At 36.8% G+C, this 21,359-nt stretch overlaps 1 protein-coding gene across 1 annotated transcript in view; it reads right to left on the bottom strand.

Moving 5' to 3' along the window:
* Nucleotides 1-1,323, bottom strand: part of LOC126886236 (uncharacterized) — a 144,685-nt gene extending 143,362 nt beyond the window's left edge. Inside the window, exons 1-2 of the mRNA XM_050653100.1 lie at nucleotides 1,144-1,323; nucleotides 69-1,086 (exon numbers count right to left, since the gene is read on the bottom strand). Of these exons, the coding sequence (XP_050509057.1) occupies nucleotides 69-1,086; nucleotides 1,144-1,323 (1,198 nt within the window). The remainder of the gene's footprint in view (nucleotides 1-68; nucleotides 1,087-1,143) is intronic.
* Between the last annotated feature and the right edge of the window lie 20,036 nt (nucleotides 1,324-21,359).

Below are 21,359 nucleotides of genomic sequence, written 5' to 3'. Positions count from 1 at the left end.
TCCTCCTCCCTTTTCCCTTTTCCCTGCCCCTACTTATTTGGTTATTTGAGGTGAGGTTTCTTTCTCACCTTCTTCCCCCCCGACAAGTGTTTTGTCCTTGTCTTCTTCAACGTTAGTTGCTTCGGCTGTCTCCATGTCCTCCGAGTCCCGATATAGATCGGTGCTGTGGTGGTCTCCGACGCTCTCGGCACCGCCGGGCACATCAGTACCCCGCGATGCAGAGGGCACCGGAGGCGCTTCCTCGACCTCGGTGGTTACTAACCCACCGCTGCTCCCCGGAGTCTCCTTTTCTGTTTCCCGTTTTATACCATGAACTGGGATTTTCCCGAACCGGTAAAAAATGGTGCATCCGTTCTTCCTGAGGGCAGCGCAGGATAGCTCGTCTATCGCTGCCCTCAAGAGTTGCCCTGCCGCCTCTTCCTTAGCACTCAGGACCTTCCACCTACCTATTGCTAGGCCCTCATTTTGTACCTCTATCAGCTGAAGTAATTTCTCAGCTGATAGCCCCTTGCTTCTGGGGAGGAAAACTGTCACAACATGTGATCTAGGGATGTCGTCTCCCTTACATGTTGTGAGTTCTCCACCCTCCCACTTCCTAATTTGTGGCACCTTCAACCTTAGCCACTCCGCTGACTGTGGTGTTTCACAGTCAACTACCAAGTAGTCCGGCTTGAAGTGGATGCCGCCGAACTGGAGCTTGTGCTCCCATCCGGCGAACATTTCTTGAACTATTGCCTCCTCCACCAAAGTCTGCTGTTCCGCGCTGAGGGTGTTCTCAGGGAACCCTTTGGGGAGAATGGCAATCTTCTCCGATTTTAGAGCAGCTGCATAGCTGCTCATACCTACTGAGGTAGTGGTCTGTTCTCCCACTTCCTCCTTCTTCCTTTTCACCTCTTTCTGAGCAGGACTGATGACCGTCTCAGTCCGCTTTCTTTTTTGACTAGCAGGCTCTTGGCTTTTATGCTCCAAGGCCTTCTTTCTTGCTGTTTCAGGGGAAATTCCCTGACTGAGGTACCTCAAGTACCATCTGCAGCCCGCTCCGCTGAGCCCACGTCTCAGTGGGTCATCCCTGCCTCCAGGTTCTCCCTAGTTTGGGAGTGGAGGCTGTCTAGAGGTCGAGGGCCTTTGGAGGTCCTTCCCCACCTCAGATTTACCCTTGTGGTGTATTCCCACAATGGAGTCTGAGGGACCGGTCCTCGACTTTCCTGCCTCTCGGGGAGCTTCCCGAGAGGTTGAAGGAGAGTGTTTTCCTTCCTTCTTCTTCTTCGATTTAGCGGTGTATTCCCGCTGTATTTTTTTTCCTTTTAATTCTTTCTTGTCCATGGTTGTTCCCACGAGTAGCTAGGGAATGTCGGTCCACTCCGGCAGAGCCCCGCATGCCGGAGTAAGGCTGCATACAAGGGGGTTTCGCCTGGTTCCCCCAGGGGAACGTTCGCGACCGCATATGCCCCAGCGGCCATTCATCCATCGGCACGTTGCCTTACACTTTGGATTGGGGTAGTGAGGTAAGTGGAGGGATAGTGGATGTGGGGCAGGGATGTGATCAGGAATCAGCCACTCGCGCTCGGATAAGTCGACTCACAAAAAGGTGAGAAAGAGTTTGTTGGGGGAGGGCGACATGTTTGGGTTTCGAGTGGCCGTAGGAGCAGGGAAGGGTATCTGTATATGCTGAAGGCGAAGGCGCAGCCCTCCCACCAACGGCAAGGAAAAATTACAGTCTCGGGGAGAGTTAGAAGACGGAGATGAAATATTTCTTGACTACGTTTCTGAGAGAGATAGTATGCGCACAAAGGGAGAGGTGTAATTTTTCTTTTGCCACAAATCTGAAATTGCTATGTATAATAATGTTCCTTATTTAAATCGACTAAGTTTGTAACAATTTGTCTTTTGGAAGTATTATAAGGCAAGTATTTAGGACAAAATTTTTCGGAAAGCCTTATTTACGTTAAAAAATAATTAGCCAAACAGGGAAATATTAATTAGTAGGTATATGTATCAGAAATCATAAATAATGTTCTCTCATAAAAATTCCTGTATAAAAAGGAATACACGGAAGTAGAAAAACAGTGTAGTATTAATATTATACTTTTTTTTAATCTTATGCTTCATTCCAGGAATTATGCATTTTTTGTCTGTTTCGACATACAAATTCACTCCAGTTATCTAAGAGCTGTGCTTCAATTCATTTTTTCTTTTAGTTTGTATTTTGTTTAGTTTCTCGATTTTAATCCATTCTGTTCATCATCTTCATCACCATCATCACAGCCGTTTAATTCTAGTGGATTATGGCAATGCCGGGGCATAGTAATACTTTTTCCCAGGTGGATTATTCCTGTTTGGTTTATTTCTTATATATCTATATGTTTGTGTCTTTGCAGCGTTGGTTATTATATTTCCAATATTTTCTGTTTCGGCATTTTGTCTCCCAGTTTTTTATTTTCATTATTTATATGTCTTCCTCTATCTGGTTCCACAATCTTATCCTGGGTCTTCCTCTTTTCTTGATCCAAGGGATGTCCAGTTCGTGATTATTTTCATAATTTCTTCTGTGGGTGCTCTTCTTATTATGTGGTCTGCCCATTCAAGTCACCTTGCTTTTATATATCTTGCTATATTATCTCCTCCCATTTTTTGTTGAATTCATTTATTGGTCTTCATTTTTATTTCTCCGTCGCTTGTTCTTTTTGGTATCAATATTTCTTAGATATTCTTCATCTATTTTTGTCAGCGTCGTGGTTTCCATTGCATACTTGATAACTGGTCTGATCAGTGTCTTATCCATTCTGATTTTTGTTTGTCTGCTGATGTTTTTGGATTTAAGTAATTGCTTATTACTTCCAAAAGCTTGATTACCCTTCAACGGCGGATCCAGCAACCTGGCAAGGTGGGGGCAATGAAATAAAAATTTTCTCGTCACTGGCGTAGGCAGGATTCTTTTTCGGAATGGGCTATTACTTTCTTTTTCTTCATGTTCCATATCCTTTCAGAACGTTGCTTAGCATCATAGCTATCTTAATTTTATTCACTGCCATCCTAAATGAACCACGAAGTGCTTCTTCGTCCTGGACACTCCTGGACTGCGTTTGCCTTATATTTTCACTTGCATAATATTTTGTAGCAACCTATATTTGGGACCTCTTATTACATGTCCTAAATACTCTAGCTTTCTCTTGTTGATGCCTTTTATAATCGCAGTAGTCTTTTTGAAACGTTCTAGTATTGTGGAGTTTTGAATCTTCTCCACCCAAGAAACTCTTACTATCACTATTAGACGAAAACGCAGTATCTCTCGAAATATATCACATAAATAAATCAAACAAAGTTATTAATAATATTTTCTATACTTATTAATTTTAACCACAGAACCTACAGAACCAAACCCCGACAGAAGAAAACACACTACACGCTTCACCCAAAGAAGTTCAAAACATAATCAACAATATTCTAATAAAAAAGAAAGCACCTGGCTATGACTTAATCACAGGTGAAGTAATTAAAAATCTACCTACCAAAGCAATTAAAATGCTAACTCAATTGTGTAATGCGGTACTAAGGCTAAAACACTTCCCAATCCAATGGAAAATTGCGGAAATTATCCTTATACAAAAATCAGGAAAACCTCCAAATGATTATATTGATTATAAAATGATTATATAAAAGACAGAAATAATATTTCTGTCTGTTAGTATTTGTAGAAGTCTCTTGTCTATTATTTTTTTCCATGATCTTAGATATTACTGGCATTAAACTAATTGGTCGATATGAAGTGGGCTCATTTGGAGGATTTCCTGATTCATATTATGATTCATATTATGATCCTGATTCATATTATGATACCCGACCACCGATTTGGCTTTAGGAAAGAGCATGGTACCGTCGAACAAGTTCACAGAGTGGTCAACGTTATAAATAAAACATTTGAAGAAAAAGTTACTGTTCAGCAGCATTCCTAGATGTTAGCCAGGCTTTTGATAAAGTTTGGCATCAAGGACTGTTGTATAAACTGAAAATGAACTTACCAGAGGAACTATATACACTCCTTAAGTCGTATTTATCAGAAAGATACTTTCGAGTGAAGTTTGAGTCAGCCTATACAACACTATATCCCATCAGATCAGGGGTACCGCAAGGAAGCGTTCTGGGACCACAACTGTATCTGATTTACACAGCCGACTTACCCACAAATCGTGATACAACGACCACCACCTTTGCAGACGATACTGCAATCCTAGCAGTACACAACCATCCCGTCGAAGCTGCTGCAAAACTCCAGAGAGTATTAAATCAAATAAATACATGGGCACAAAATTGGAGAATTAAATTGAATGAACAAAAATCAAACCACAATGTTTTTACAAAATGTCACGGTGAATCACCTACAGTAACAATAAATAATAAGGTCATTCCCTCAGTTACCTCTGTAAAATATCTGGGCATGTACTTGGACAGGGGATTAACCTGGAGAACCCATATATGGAACAAACGGAAACAACTGGGCATAAAATTTAGTAAGCATTATTGGCTTCTAGGGCGTAAGTCTAAGCTCACGACAAGAAATAAACTGCTAGTCTACAATACAATATTCAAATCAGTCTGGGCATATGGTCTGCAGCTCTGGGGAACAGCATCCAAGTCGAATGTATCCATAACTGAGAGATTCCAGTCCAAGATGTTACGTTCAATAATCGATGCTCCGTGGTTTGTTACTAACAGGGATATTTACAATGATCTGGAAACGAAAACCGTCAGTGAAGTGATAGTGGAGTTAAGTGCCAAATACATCGTACGTCTTGAAAGCCACGCTAATGTGCTTGCAATTAATTTGTTAGACAACAGTCAGGAAACAAAACGGTTAAAGAGACAGACACCATTAGATTTACCGCACAGACATTAATATTGTTACAGTAGCTAAGTTAATATATTTATTTAATACAGTAATTTAATATTATCTCTATAGAGATATGTGGCGCTGGTCACAATCTCTTCGTGTCATTATTTCTCAGATAAAATGTGCCTATTGTTATATGTTATAACAGATTGCCTAATAAACGTATTATTATATAAAAAAATTAATTTTAAATCAAAATTAACCTGGAGTAAAGCTAGACCTAACAATCGATTATGACTCCTTTTGTTTCTAAGCCAAGTTTTAAGGCGCCTGAAATCAGAAAACGATCGTTAATTTTATATAATCAATTTTATTCAATTTCTATATTAATTTTAAATCAAAATGAACATGGAGTAAAGATAGACCTAACAGTAACAATCGATCCTGATTCATTTTGTTTCTAAGCCAAGTTTTAAGGCGTTTAAAAGCAGAAAATGATCGTTCTACACGTGATATACTAAATGGCAAAGTTAGCAATATTAATTTGTAATATCTAGTATTTTACAATGTGGAAACACATCTTCATCGCAAAATTTAAAGCTTTGCATGACTGAATTTTTACTGTTTGTACTTCAGATCTTCAAATAGCCTCAGATGAGAATGACATTTTTTGAAACGAAACTGACTCATTAATTTGCCACAAAGAAAAAACAAATTACTATTGACATCTGGTCTCTGGCATTAGATGGTAATAAACAGATTTATTGTGACAATTTTTCATTTATTATGTTCTAAAGACTTTTAATAATCTTCGATTCCAAGGAATTCTGTGTTATGTTTCAGTTATTCAGTTATCAACAGGAGACAAAACTCACTATTTATTTTCAATCGTAATTATCTCTTTCTTAAAAAATCTGTCAGTAGACACCAAGCGAGGTCTCAAGGAGGGGCAATTGACCCCATTGACCCCCCCTTGGATCCGCGCCTGTTACACTTCTGGATTCTCTCCTGCATTCTGTCTTTGCCGCTTTTTCCTATTGTTAGGTACTCCTAGATAGTTGAATTTGGTTACTTCTTCAAATTTATATTTTCCCGGTAAAATAATACCTACCTCTATTATTTAGTGTAAAATTTAAACAGGGTAGGAGAAAGAAAAAAATCTTGCTTTAAACTTTGGGTGTGTCAAATGGTCTTAATATTATTTATCCCTCGTGTTTACAACATTTTGAGTGGTTACTTTGTTACTTATCTACTATTTATTGGCGTATAATTTGCTTTTACTAACAGTTGCTGCTGTGTGCTACCTATGTTAACATAACATCTGCATATAATTTGATTTGTAAGCTCTACGAAATATATTTTTCCACCTACCTCTACCGAAAGTATACTTTTCCGGGCCTGATTGTAGGGAGCAAAGTTGTACTTTTCCTCCCTAGGGAGGAAAATAAAAGTGACGTCATGGTATTTCATTCATGAAATATAACTTATTGACGCTCTGTACAATATTTATTTTCTATTACGTAAGTATCTATACATTTTAACGTTTGTTTAAAAACACTCTGTATTTTGCAGAATGGTAAAAAACAGTAAATTGTTATTCTGATTTAACAATGTTTACATTAATAATTTGACTTATATTTGACAGTTGACAGTTATATTGTACCTACTTGTTAGTTTTTGATCTAATAAATTTTGTTGGTTAGTTACATAAATAAATTAAGTAAAAATGAAAAAATGACTTGTTATTTGAGGAAGGTGGAAAAACCATATGTATAACATGGGAGTAAAGTGCCTTTTCCTCCCTTGAATGAGTACTGCCCTCCGCTACGCGTCGGGCAGTAAACTTCATTCTCTGGAGGAAAACTAGCACTTTCCTCCCTTGTTACACAAATAGCTATTTCTGTCGTACTGCAGTCAAATGGCTTATTGTGTATTGTGTATGATTAGTAATTGTCCTACCAGTCTTACCAGTATGATTAGTAATTACTGGCTCCGGGTGGCATTTATTCAATATTTTTACAGAAGGAAAATTACCTGTAGAAACAAAATTATATATGTACTATATGCTAGCTTAGAATTGAGGATTGGGGTGCATACCAAAAGCAAAGGAGTTCCTCATGTCGATAAATCTGATATCACTTATATTGAAGACTACTGCTCATTGATTTTTCATTTTAAAATTGGTTCTCCGAAATTTTCAGAGCTTTCCCTTCTTTGAGGTCATTGGTATCTATGAAAGAAGAGTTTCTATCATTTCGGAATTGGTCTCGTTTAATTGTTCTTTTTAGTTTGCTTACCATCTTATTTACTTACTTACTCCATGGCGTTACAACCATTCGTGGGTTTTAGCCGAGTAGACAACATGCCACCACTCTTCTGTGTCTTGAGCAACCTGTATTCAATTCTCCACGCCAATAGCTTTCAGGTCTCCTGCTATATTATCTCGCCACCGGAGTCGAGGGCACCTGGTCTTCTTCCAGTTGGGTCTCCCATACCAGCCTTATTGTTCTTTGATCAGAATTTGTTCTGAGGTGTCCCTCCCATTGGAGTCTTCTGCATTCCACTTCTTTTAATATGTTGGCGTCTGGGTAAAGTTCTTTGAGCTCTTTCTTCTTCTTCGTGCACCATGTCTTTCAGAACATTGATTACCATCATAGCTATCCTAATTTTATTCACTGCCACCCTATATAGCATGCTTGTATCAACACCATACCAACCTCGCAAGTTCTTCAACCATGAGGTTCTTCTTCGTCCTGGACCGCGTTTGCCTACTATTTTTCCTTGCATAATATTTTGTAGCAACGTATATTTGGGACCTCCCATTACATGTCCAAAGTACTCCAGCTTTCTCTGCTTGATGCTTTTTTTGATATCAGTAGTCTTGCTGAGACGTTCTAGTATTGTGGAGTTTCGAATCTTCTCCACCCAGGAAACTTTTGAAGTTCTTCTATATCACCACATTTCGAAAGCCTCAAGGCGATTTAGATCGATTTTATTCACAGTTCAGGACTCAACACCATAAAGTAAGACTGAGAACACGTAGCAGCGAAGTAGGCGGATCCTCAATGCCAATTTTAGGTCTCTGTTACATAACACCTTGGACATCCTTCTTAAAGCGGCTCTAGCCTGCTCTATTCTAGATCTAATTTCGCCGTGACTTTCTGTGTTACAATTTAGTTGCTGTCCAAGGTAAACGATTTTATCAACTTGCTCAAGTTTGGTATTATTTACATACATAGACGGTTCTATATACTGCTATTTACTTATTACGAGTATTTTGGTTTTCCGTATGTTCAGATCCAGACCTGCCTCCCTACAACTCTCAACAACACTATCAAGTAGTGTTTGCAGATCTTCTTGACTAGAAGCTAGGAGTACTGTATCGTCCTCATATCGCAAATTATTGATGACTTCACCGTTCACAAGTATTCCTTCTTGTTTTTCAGAAAGAGTATTTCTGAAAATTCTTTCGGAGTAAACGTTGAAAAGCAGTGGTGACAAGAGGCATCCCTGCCCTACTCCTCTTTTAATATTAAGAGCCTGTGGATTCCACACCATCTACTAAAATTGATGTTTGATTCCAATATAAATTTGCAATTATTCGAACATCTCTGCCGTCCAAGCCTGTGTCTTTTAGAGCTTCGACAAATATAGAGTGCTTAACACCATCAAATGCCTTTTGGAAGTCAATAAAACAGCAGTATATGTCTACAGATATATTTCTACATCTTTGAGCAAGTACGTTCATTCCAAACAATGCCTCTCTCGTTCCAAACCCGTTACGGAAACCAAACTGTGTGTCATCCAGGTATTCCTCGCATTTATTGTAGATACGACCATGTATTACATTCAGAAAAATTTTCAATAAATGGTTTAACAAACTGATGGTTCTATAATCAGCACAGGTTTTTGCTGTTGTCTTCTTAGGTAGAGCTATAAACAGTGAATTAGACCAGCCATTAAGAAGTCCGCGGTATAAATGGTATTGAAAAACGAAGTTATAGTCTCTAAAACATTGCTATCATTTATAAGCTTGTATATTTCAGTTGGAATTTCATCAGGGCCAGTCGCTTTGCCATCTTTTGATGATTGTGTGGCTTTTATTACCTCAGAGCGTGTTATTAGGAGTCCGTCGCAGTTAGTAATATCGGGTGATGAACTACTCCTATCGTCTTCGAATAGGTTCGTAACGTAATTTTCCCATTCTTTAAGTTTGTCCTCTACTTCAAATATTACTTTACCATGTTCACCTTGTAGCAATGCAGTTTGTTTCTTATTGGAGATACCAGCCGCTTCTTTCACTTTTTTATACATGTTAAACGTGTCATATTTGTTTTCAAGTTCTTCAATGTCTTGACACTGTTTAGCTAGATGTTGACTCTTTGCTTCTTTGCTTGATGTTGACTCTTTGCTTCTTTGCTCTCGAGCTCTTTGTTAGTTCTTATCCTATATTGTCCTGCTGCTTTATCCAGCACAGCCCCAAAGATCTCCCTTAGGATTTTTATTTCCAAACACATAGTCTCTCTTCGTTTGCCTTTGTTATCGTCCACGTTTCGCTTTCATACATCACAACCACAACGGGTCGTATTATTGTTTTATATACGTGCATCTTAGTATCTTTTCTTACTATCGCTTCAGAATTTATTCTTGGTTATTTATTACTGCGTCTTTACCTCTATACATGGTTAGTGTACGCATTACCACTTTACGCATTTTATTGACATTCTCGTAGAATTGTCTCGTATCTGACTTGTTATTATATTAAGGATTTTCAGTTATTTCATTTCCCAGTTAGTTTGTTCTGTTTTCTTTCTTCTTTATAACTATTTTTTATTACTCCCTAATATTCTGGTTTATTTATCAACAGTAAAGCTCTGGTACGAGTGGGAGAGGAAGTGCTAAGAAAAACATTTTTGATAAAAAGCCTCCTAGGGACAAAGAGACTTAGTGGTAGATTGATGAAGTGCAACAGAAGGTTAGAGAGAAGAAAGGGGCTAGAAAAACATAAGACAAGTATTAAAAAAAGGATGATAAAGGTATGTACGAGGTAACGAAGATGGAAGAAGAGCGCGCAGTATCTATGGCTAAGGGGAAAGATCGTCTGCACAGCTATATGAAGCATTGGTAACACCCGAGGGGCTGAAAACGTTATACATCATTGCTAAAATAAGGGACAAGTCATCAAAGGACTTTACTTATGTAACTTACACGGCAGATTACGAGTGCGGAGTTTAGAAAGTCTCTAAACGAATAACACCAGATTAGATACAGAGGATGCGGATTCCCAAATGAAAATTTAATACCGGAGATAGCGAGAGATGACGTTGTGGAGGCGTTAAATGGGACGAAGAATGGTAAGGTAGTAGAACCTGATGGAATACTATGAAGGTTTGGAAGGTTTTAGGAGAGAAAGGGGTTGATATTTTGTGGCAAACGATGAATAGAGTCTAGTAGGATGAAAGAATGCGAAATGCATGGAGAGAGAGAGTGTGATGGTATCATTATATAAATATAATAGGGACATTCAGAAGTGTAGGAACTACAGAGGGATAAAGTTAATGTCACAAACTATGAAAATTTGGGAGAGAACTGTAGAGCGAAGGTCAGGGAGAGAGAATCGATAGCAGAAGAACAGCTTGGGTTTGTGCGAGGAGGGAGGAAAACAGATGTGGAAACAGATTGTTAAGACAATTGATAGTGGAATAGGGCAGAAAGAAAAGAGAGCTACATATATTATTTATAGATCTTGAGAAGGCGTACGACACAGTTACCAGACAAGAGCTATGGAGGTGTATGAGAGAGACATGTGTTCCTGAGAAGTACGTAAGGCTCATGAAGGATATGTATAAGGGAGCATACATCAAAGTAAGGACTTGTATCGGATTACCGGAAGTTTTCCAGTGACGGTTGGTTTGCATCAAGACGTTTCACTGAGTCCCTACCTGTTTAGTCTTGTTGTGAATGTACTGACAGAGAAGGTAAGGGAGGGGGCTCATGGTCAATGCTCTTTGCTGATGATATCGTGTTAGTAGAAGAGAGCTAAGAAATTTTGGAGGACGAGAAGGGCTATTGAAAATATAGTACTTATGGTTAGCAGGACGAAAACGGAGTATATGTGCTTGGGACGAACAGGAATGGTTGGTTATCGTGTTAGTAGAAGAGAGCTAAGAAATTTTGGAGGACGAGAAGGGCTATTGAAAATATAGTACTTATGGTTAGCAGGACGAAAACGGAGTATATGTGCTTGGGACGAACAGGAATGGTTGGGGACATAGAACTGCTTAAAATCTAGGATAAGTAGGGGAATTTAAATACTTTGGGTAATACATAACGGAAGATGGGATACTAGATGAAGAAATTGCAGATAGGATACAGAAAAGTTGGTTTAACTGAAAGCGGATGAGCGGTGGTCGAAATATCGGGGAAGGGCTGAACGATAAGACATAAAGGGGTGTGGTGAGACCTGCACTAGTGTACGGTGGTGAGGTATAGTCTATAAAGAATATTCAGGAAAAACGATGGAGGTAGCGGAAATGAAAATATTACGGTGGATGCTGGGTAACATTATAAGGGACAGGATCACGGACGACTTAATTAGTGAAAGAGCTGGAGTAGTTGCAATCTCCCCCATTCTACCAAAATTCGGCAGCATTACAATCAATAATAATTGTGGCTTAACCTTATGTAAGCATAGTATTTATATATCTTAGACTTATTTAATAATTTTCATGCGAGTTCTATTTTGTATAATACATAATGAGATTACCGATTAAATATAATAAAATTGTTACCGAATACTTGTCTTTTTCACATATTATTTCATTTAAGTAAATAGTTTAAAAAATGTTTGACATCTTTCTTTGTCGAACGTTTTTTCGGCAACGACGAAACAATTACAGCCAGACTGGATAGTGCTTCATGTGTGCCAAATCCAAATTTCCTAATACAAAACAAATATCTATCTATCTACAGGGGTCGTAAAGCCTCTGCCGATCTAGCATTTCGATCTCTAACTTTTTGGGTCTGTCCATTTTTCCTCTTTTATGGTTGTATATCTCATTATTTCTCTGACTCATTTTCTCCATTCTAATGTTGGATTTCCTCTCCTTTTTCTATTCCATAAAGCATAGTTTAAGGCCTGTTTGGGCCATCGTTCATCTATTATTCATATTACATGCCCAGACCATAAAAGCTGTTTGGATTCTATTGTATCTAAGATATTGTTAATATCTTCTGTTTTTCTTCTTATTGCTTCATTTGGGATGTGATCAAGTCTGGATATCGGACACGTTCTTCTTATGTAGATATAGTCCAGGCTGTATCGTCACCCTCGTTAGGATCACCGTGAGTATCGTCACCATAAATTATTTTGATTCGATTTTTTTGCACAAACCTACTCAAAAAGAGGTCCTTGTAACAAATCCACAAGGTGCCAGGCGGTACCGTGGTCGAAAAATTAAAACAAATTGTTTAAACAAATTCACGAAAATAATTTTTTCACTTCGAACAAATTTTTCTTAGATCATTCTGGTCATTCTGAGCAAAAAAGGTTTCTCGTAATTTTTCAATAGAATTGATAGTTGTCGAGTTATACGCGATTTAAAAACACAAAAATAGCTATTTTCAAGGCTTTAACTCGGGTAAAGATTATTATTATGAAAGTCAGGAAGTGACCACATCAAAGTTTAAAGTCCCCCTACAAGATTCTGAAGAAATTTGTGTCATTATTGTATTACTAAGCGGTCATTTTTAATTATGAACAATAAGCGCTAAGCGGCCGTCAATGGTGAGTGCGAAAGAGACGCACCATTCCGGCCGTCCAATGGTGCATCTCACTCGCACTCACATTGACAGCCGCCTCAATACGCTCTTAGCGCTCATTGTTAATAATTAAAAATAACAGCTGAGTAATAAAATAATGACAAACATTTCTTCTGGATCTTGTAGGAGGGGCTTTAAACTTTGATTCAATCACTTTCTGACTTTCATAATAATAATTTTTAACCGAGATATTAAGGGGATGGGTACGTAGTTTCTGCTCCAATGCTATTCAAATAGGATTCATTTTTTTTTGTCGAATCCTGAGAAAACTAATAAATATTTTGGAAAAATTTAAACGCAGAATGAAAGATTGCCTATTAGCGAGGGCCGAAAGTCCCTGAGAACTTCTATAATGTTTATTTTAATAAGTTACAGGGGTGAAAAACTAAGAGAAAATTTAGTGTGATTTTTAATTTCAAATATCTCATTCAAAATAAACTTTTTATTTATTCTAAGGGACCTTTGGCCCTCCGTAATAATTTAGTCTTTCATTCTGCGTTTAAATGTTTCAAAAATATTTATTGGTTTTTTCAGGATTCGAAAAAAATTAACATAATGTCAGTGGTAATATTTTCCAAATCTATCTTTGTCATACAACGCACTCAGTCGAATAGAATATTGTCAGCATATTGTCAGTCAGACAGTGACAATTTTAAATATTTGACATGGCATCGGGAATATTTTGCGTTGCTGATTAAATAATATTGAGAGTGTATTTGATAAATAATTGATTTAAGACGTGAACTAATTAAAAAGTTATTTATTGCTTTTTTTTATGGAAGATCTAAACAGAGAATACACCAGTATATATTAAGTGATCCAAGTATGTATTTTGTTCAAAATTGTAAGCGTTTCATAGTAACAATATATTTTTAAGAAATCACTTTATCACTTTTTCTCTTTTCTCGATTGATTGTTAGTTTTTGTTGTACAGTAGATAAATTACTACAATCACTGAATACATAGTTAGTGAAAAAATTATCATAATTATTAACTGAATTAATAATTAAGGCAATTAATTATACAAGTCACAGTTATCCAAGAACATTCAAAAGCCATCTTCTAAGTTAATGATGACATTGTCAAGTTAAGTTTACACATCCATACCAGTGAGAATTTTACTACACGTAATTTGCCCTATAAGACAGAAAAAGTAGGGATAGCCGTAAAATATTTGCGAATTATGTACCGATGGCCTTAAGCCTTGAACATGATCATTTTCGCATTTTTAAAATTTTAAATCGCGTGTAACGTATAACTCGACAACAATCATTTTAGAGAAAAATCACAAGGGACCTTTTGTGCTCCGAATGACCCAAATGATCTAAAAAAATTGTCCATAGTGAAAAAAATTGTTTTTATAAATTTGTTTAAAAAAAGTTGTTTAAACAATTTTTCGACCACGGTACCGCCTGGTACCCGGTGGATTTGTTATAAGGACCTCTTTTTGAGTAAGTTTGTGCAAAAACATCGAATCGGAATAATTTACCTAAAATGGGCGACGATACAGCCTGGACTAACAGTCCATTTCTACTACTTCCAGTTTTTCCTTCTCTTTCATCTTTCATCATTTGCCAACATTCAGATCCATACCTAAAATACTCATTTTAGGAGACCAAAGTAATTAGTTTACTGTTTGTACCTAGGTATTTAAATTCTTTGCATTTTTTACATCCCTAATCGAGAGTTGTGGGTTGCTTTCTTCGTCGTCGTTTTTTCTAAGATACTTCCATTTTGTTTATGTTGACTGTGAGTACCCAATTTTCATATTCTTCGGTTAACTTTCTAATCGAGTCTTATAATCCATATCTTCCACATCGTTTGCCATAATCACTTGATCGTCTGCGAAGAAAAGATTTGTTATGTATGTACATATAGTCGGAGAGATAGAAGCGGATTTTGTGCGTGATAAGTAATATGGAAAAACTATACGGGGATATGTTGAATTAGTTGTGTACATGACTTTCACCAACGGCCGGAAACCAGAGTTGGGGCCGAGGGTAGTTATAAGGGGTCAAAGTCGCGGATTTTATTATTTTTTTTATGACGCCCATGATCGAGATAGTGCACCAAAATTTGGGAATAAGTAGGTCATGACGTAACTAAGTAAAATCTCTAGGGGCGGAACGCTGCGTGGCCGACAAAGGGGTGGGGGTAGGGGTGAATATAAAAAATATAAAGGGTTTGTTGCGACGTTCGTGATTGAGATAGAGGACCAAAATTTGGTAATAAGTAGATCATGACATTACTAAGTAAAATCCCCAGAGCCGGAAACCAGAGTTGGGGATGAGGGTAATTATAAGCGGTCAAAGTCGACGTTTTATTATTTTTTTTGTGATGCTCATGATCGAGAGAGTGAACTAAAATTTGGGAATAAGTAGGCCATGAAGTAAATAAGTAAAATCTCCAGGGGTGGCACGCTGCGTGGCCGACAAAGGGGTGGGGAAGGGGTGAATAAAAAAATATAAGGGGTTTTTTGCGACGTCCGTGACTGAGAGAGTGCACCAAAATTTGGGAATAAGTAGACCATGACATAACTAAGTAAAATCCTCATAGCCGGAAACCAGAGTTGGGCATGAGGGTAGTTATAAGGGGTCAAAATCGCCGTTTTTATTATTTTTTTTGTGACGCTCATGATCGAGATAGTGCACCAAAATTTGGGAATAAGTATATCATGAGGTAAATAAGTACAATCTCCAGGGGTGGAACGCTGCGTGGCCGATAAAGGGTTGGGGGTAGGTGTGAATATAAAAAATATAAGGGGTTTTCTGCGACGTGCTAGATTGAGATAGTGCACCAAAATTTGGGAATAAGTAGACCATGACTTAGCTAAGTAAAATCCCCAGAGCCGGAAACCAGAGTTGGGGATGAGGCTAGTTTTAAGGGGTCAAATTCGCAGTGTGTATTATTTCTTTGTGACCCGGCACAATATTTGTCCCCCACGCAGCGTTCCGCCCCTGGAGATTTTACTTAGTAATGTCATGATCTACTTATTCCCAAATTTTGGTGCACTATCCCGATCACGGACGGCAAAAGAAACCCCATATATTTTTAGACTCACCCATGCCTACCACCCCTTTGTACCCCAAGCAGCATTCCGCCCCTGAAGATTTTACTTTGTTACGTCATAACCTACTTACTCCCAAATTTTGGTGCACTATCTCCATCATGAGCGCCACAAAAAAATAATAAAAACCGCGACTTTTACCCCATATAACTACCCTCTTCCGCCACTTTGGTTTCCGCCTCTGGGGATATTACTTAGGTAGGTCATGGTCTACTTATTCCCAAATTTTGGTGTACTCTCTCAATCACGAACGTCGCAAAAAAACCCCTTATATTTTTTGTATTCACCCCTGCCCCACCCCTTTGTCGGCCACGCAGCGTGCCACCCCTGGAGATTTTACTTAGTTACGTCATGACCTACTTATTCCCAAATTTTGGCTCACTCTCTCGATCATGAGCGTCACAAAAAAAAATAATAAAAACGTCGACTTTGACCCCTTATAATTACCCTCATCCCCAACTTTGGTTTCCGGCTCTGGGCATTTTACTTAGTAATGTCATGATCTACTTATTACCAAATTTTGGTCCACTATCTCAATCACGAACGTCGCAAAAAACCCCTTTATATTTTTTATATTCACCCCTACCCCCACCCCTTTGTCGACCACGCAGCGTTCCGCCCCTAGAGATTTTACTTAGTTACGCCATGACCTACTTATTCCCAAATTTTGGTGCACTTATTCCCAAATCTCGATCATGGGCGTCATAAAAAAAATAATAAAATCCGCGATTTTGACCCCTTATAACTACCCTCGGCCCCAACTCTGGTTTCCGGCCGTTGGTGAAAGTGATGTACACAACTAATTCAATATATCCCCGTATAGTTTTTCCATATTACTTATCACGCACAAAATCCGCTCCCAGCTCTTAGACTAATACTTGTTCCCAAGTTCTATTCCCATTCCTGCGCATTTTCTCTTCCAGTTCCTGATTATAGATTTTAAAAAGAATTGGCGAAAAAGAACATCCTTGTCTTAAGCCGTTTGTGACGGGAAATGGTCTGAAATACAAAACAAAACAAATATACCTTTAAATACGAAAAAGAAAACAAATACATGTACCTTCAAATATTCAAAAGCGATGTTTTACTTCCTTTATCATAAATAGGAAGAAAAATAAACGGTTCCGGAATTTATTACACACCTTTAAGTAAAAAGGTTTACTGCATGTTATCTGCATTTGATATATAAGAGTCACAAACGAGTTTTCATTCTATAAGGAAAAAGAAAATGAGAACTGGTGTTCTGTTGCGGTCCGCAAACGACGAATATAAACAGGCAATTGTCTGAAATGAAGCAATCAGTGGCCCAGGCAGCGATAAGAGCACCGCATAATGACACGCTAGGGAAACATTAACAGACTCCTCGTCAGATTACTTGCACATTTCGATAGCGAATGAGGGCCGAACGCACGCCGCCACTGATGAGGATAACTAGTTCACACACAAAAACGTTTTTCCTATTATCTATCTGTAATATATCACGACTCAAATTAGTAAAAGAAAGGATAGATACTGAACAAAAAGGAAAATTAAACATCGAACTTTTTTGGCTCTTATTGCTTTAATTTTTTCAGGAATTTATTTTTAATTGATATATTTCGATTATTGCTATATATTATCATTCTACATTATATATCATTTATCTAAAAAATAATAAAAAATGTATTTTTGGAAAGTTTAATTTTAATTTATTTTTGGTAATTAAATTAAATTTAGATTTATGCACCATATAGGTAATGCATTACAAACAGATGTCCAGTTTTTTTTACCCTTACCCATTACAAATAGTCTACAGTACATCGTCCTTTTTGGAAGATAAGACTTTTTTAAGGCAAAAGTCTTAAAAATGGTTTTAACTGCTTCGTTTGAGCGTGTCTACCACTTTCTGAAAAATTTCAGAATTCAGGTAGAACGCGTTTCCGCGTCCCGCGCCATTAACATATTTATGTTGTCGGACTAACGAAACGAGTCTGTAAATTGGTCGGAAAAGAGATCAACAATCTTTATTAATCAAATATAAATACTTTCAATTGAAAATTAAGATAAAAATGTATGTCATTTTTTTTTAATTGTTATTTTTTATTTTTCTTTATCTTTATTTTTATTTTAGTTTATTGAATTTTATTTTATTTTATTTTATTTTATTTTATTTTATTTTATTTTATTTTATTTTATTTTATTTTATTTTATTTTATTTTATTTTATTTTATTTTATTTTATTTTATTTTATTTTATATTATTTTATTTTATTTTATTTTATTTTATTTTATTTTATTTTATTTTATTTTATTTTATTTTATTTTATTTTATTTTATTTTATTTTATTTTATTTTATTTTATTTTATTTTATTTTATTCTATTTTATTTTATTTTATTTTATTTTATTTTATTTTATTTTATTTTATTTTATTTTATTTTATTTTATTTTATTTTATTTTATTTTATTTTATTTTATTTTATTTTATTTTATTTTATTTTATTTTATTTTATTTTATTTTATTGTAGTTTTGTAATATAAAAACTACCGCGCTAGAGTGACATCTTGCGCCCTTGCGGATGTCGGACTTTACGATGGCACCCTCTTTTTTGTCCGACAAAAATAATTTATTTTATTTTAACGTAGATAATAATATAATCTTTTGATTAAAATTAAAATTTTTATAGTTTTGCAATAACAAAACCTAACCGCGCTACAGCTACAAGTTTAGGCGTGGGGGGTGCGGAAACGCGTCCAACCTGCACTCTGAAATTTTTCGGAAAGTGATAGACTCGCTTAAACGAAGCAGTTAAAACCATTTTTAGGACTTTTGTAATCATCTTCCAAAAAGGACGATGTACTGTGGACTAAAAGTCTGTAGGGTTGCCTGTGTATGCTCTGCGTGGGCAGTCCTGTATTATGTGCCTGATCGTCTGTAGAAAAGTCGGCGCACTTTCCACGGTTTGTTCTGATTCTGTTAAGGGCCGCCTAAATCTTACGAGGACGTTAAAATTCGCCAAGTTTGTCTATGATATCCGGTAGACCATGGTAATGTCAATCTGTCTTACCTTCTCATTATTCTCTGGATTACTGCAGCGCTTGGGCGGATTTCAGGGAAGTAACCTGGATCGGCGACCGTTCTGCAACTATCGGCGACTATCCATAATTTTGTTGTATTCTTTTCTAAAGAAGGAATAGATACTGAACAAAAAGGAAAATTAATCATTGAACTTTTTTTGCTCCTATTGCTGTGTATACCCTGTGCTTTTTTATTAAGGTTTGGAGGTCTAGTCCTGCCCAATCCTTGATATTGTACAGCAAAATTATTTGTCCACTGTCAGATTATTTGTCCACTGTCAGGACCAGACTTTCCTTCATTGGAATAGTTTTTGTTTCTATGGTATTAATTTTAAGACTATGTTTTCACTCTCGTTCACTCCCTTGTCTAGCAGATTTTTTAGATCATATTCGCTTCCGGCAATTAATACCGTATCGTCGGCATATCGGATGTTATTGACAATACTTAATACCTTCTTATGTCTCAATCAGAGCTAGTGCAAATATCTCCTCTGAAAATATGTTGAATGAGGAGGGTATACAACCTTGTCTGATTCCTCTTGGATTTTTATGGTCTCAGTATCTCCCATCTCCGTTCTAATAAATTCATTTTTCGTCCAATAGAGTTCATGGGCATTATGGGATATTTATATCATTAGGATCGATGTTCTTTTTTTGCAAACATTAGATTTTCATGGGTGATTTTGTCAAAGGCCTATGAATCAATGAATCTATTTTGTCAATGAATATTTTTGTTGTTCGCGACATTTTTGCATAAGCACAATGAAACTAAAGAATGCCTCTCGTGTTCCATACCGTTTCTGATACTAGAGATATACTAGTCCTAGAAAGAGATGAAATGATAACATTAAAATAGCATCCGACAAGTGGCAAATCTACTGGGGGAATGAGAAATTTCACACGCCCTCAACAATGTCCAAAATTATAGAAAAAAAATGGTCAAAAGATAAAAATATGTTAAATGTGAAACAAAATTAAATCCGAGATATAAAACTAAAACCATATACAGAAAAATTCAACCCAATAAACCGGCCAGTTAGGAAAATTAAGAGAACTTGATGCATTTAAGATATTATTGATGTCTTTTATGTATTTTGGTTGATGTTTCATCGGAAATTCCCCTTTCTCAAGACACATGTCTAGATCCGCAACTGCATCCGACATATCCTTGAGGAAAAACAGTCAATGTGTCTAAGTAAAATAAAATGATTGCAGCATCACCTACGATGCGCGATGATTCTGATGAGATTTGCTACTTTCATATTAAATATTAAGTGCCACAGCCTTTTGTACATAACTCTCTATAAAACGTATTCTAAACTTCTATTATCTGAGGGGTAAAAACAGATACTCAAACAGATATTATTTATACATCATTGTAATATTTCGTAGCTAATTATAGCTGCACAAAGATCCAACCTCCCGTACAAGAATAGTAAATTAAGTATGCATTTATAATTTGAACACAAAACAACATACAACAAAATAAATTTACGGAAATAAAATCTTTGGGCAAGATTTAATTAAACTCAGTGCTCGATATCTGCCTTTTATTTCCGTAAATTTCATATATTCTAGCATTCAATCACTTCCTATTTTACAACAAAAGAGGTTAACTAATATATGTATTATAATATCTCGTTTATTCCGGGAATATAAATAGTTAACCCGTGAGATTATTAAACCTTGAGGATTATTTCCTCCAGCTTGAGTTACTAACAACATATCTGCCGCCCTATGCCATATTCTCAGTTGGTCCACGGGTACTTTTTTGATAAGATCATATTCGCACCTATCCTACATATCTGTAGAACATATTTAACACAAATTGTATAGAAGCCAGGGAATTTAACATATCAACCTATTTATAATATAGCGACTACAAGAACCGTTTAACTTCATGCATCGGCAGCAATTATGGAGGATTCTCGAAGAAATGGGTACATCCCATCATTAAATTTGATCGATTTAATAGAAAAGATCTACGACAATAACAGTGACCAGCTCAATGTGGAACTTAAAAGCTTACTGTGTTTTTCTGTTAGAAAAAGTGTGCGACAGGAGTGCGTACTGAGCCCCACGCTCTCCAACATATACGGAGAATGAATTATGAATCAAGCTTTAGAGAATTCTTCTTCTTCTTCTTCTTTAAGTGGCTTGTCCTTCCAGAACATTGACGATCAGTCGTATGATTTTTACGTTGTGCATAGCTGACCTAAGTAGTGTCATGGTACTCACTCCCTATACTACTAACGGAGGTTCCTAAGCCAAGATCTTTTTCTGCGTTCGGGCCATCGCTTTCCCTCTATCTTTTGGATAATTACATACAACATTCCAAATTCGGATTTCTCATCACGCGAGCAAAGTACTCTAATTTTCTTCTTTTTGTGATATTCAGTACTGCTCTTTCTTTGAGCCGCTGCATTACCGCTTTATTTGTTACTCTGTTTATCCACGATATCCTCAATATTCTAGGTAAGCGCACATTTCAAAAGCCTCAACCAATTTGCACATTCTTTCCGTGAGGGTCTATGCTTCCATCCCATAGAAAAGAAAATGCTGAACTCATAATAGCGTAATAATAATTT

Source organism: Diabrotica virgifera, chromosome 6 (assembly GCF_917563875.1).
Source record: "Diabrotica virgifera virgifera chromosome 6, PGI_DIABVI_V3a".
Classification (NCBI taxonomy): Eukaryota; Metazoa; Arthropoda; class Insecta; order Coleoptera; family Chrysomelidae; genus Diabrotica; species Diabrotica virgifera.
Note: the sequence above shows the minus strand (reverse complement) of the source record. Positions and strands in the feature narration are given on the sequence as shown.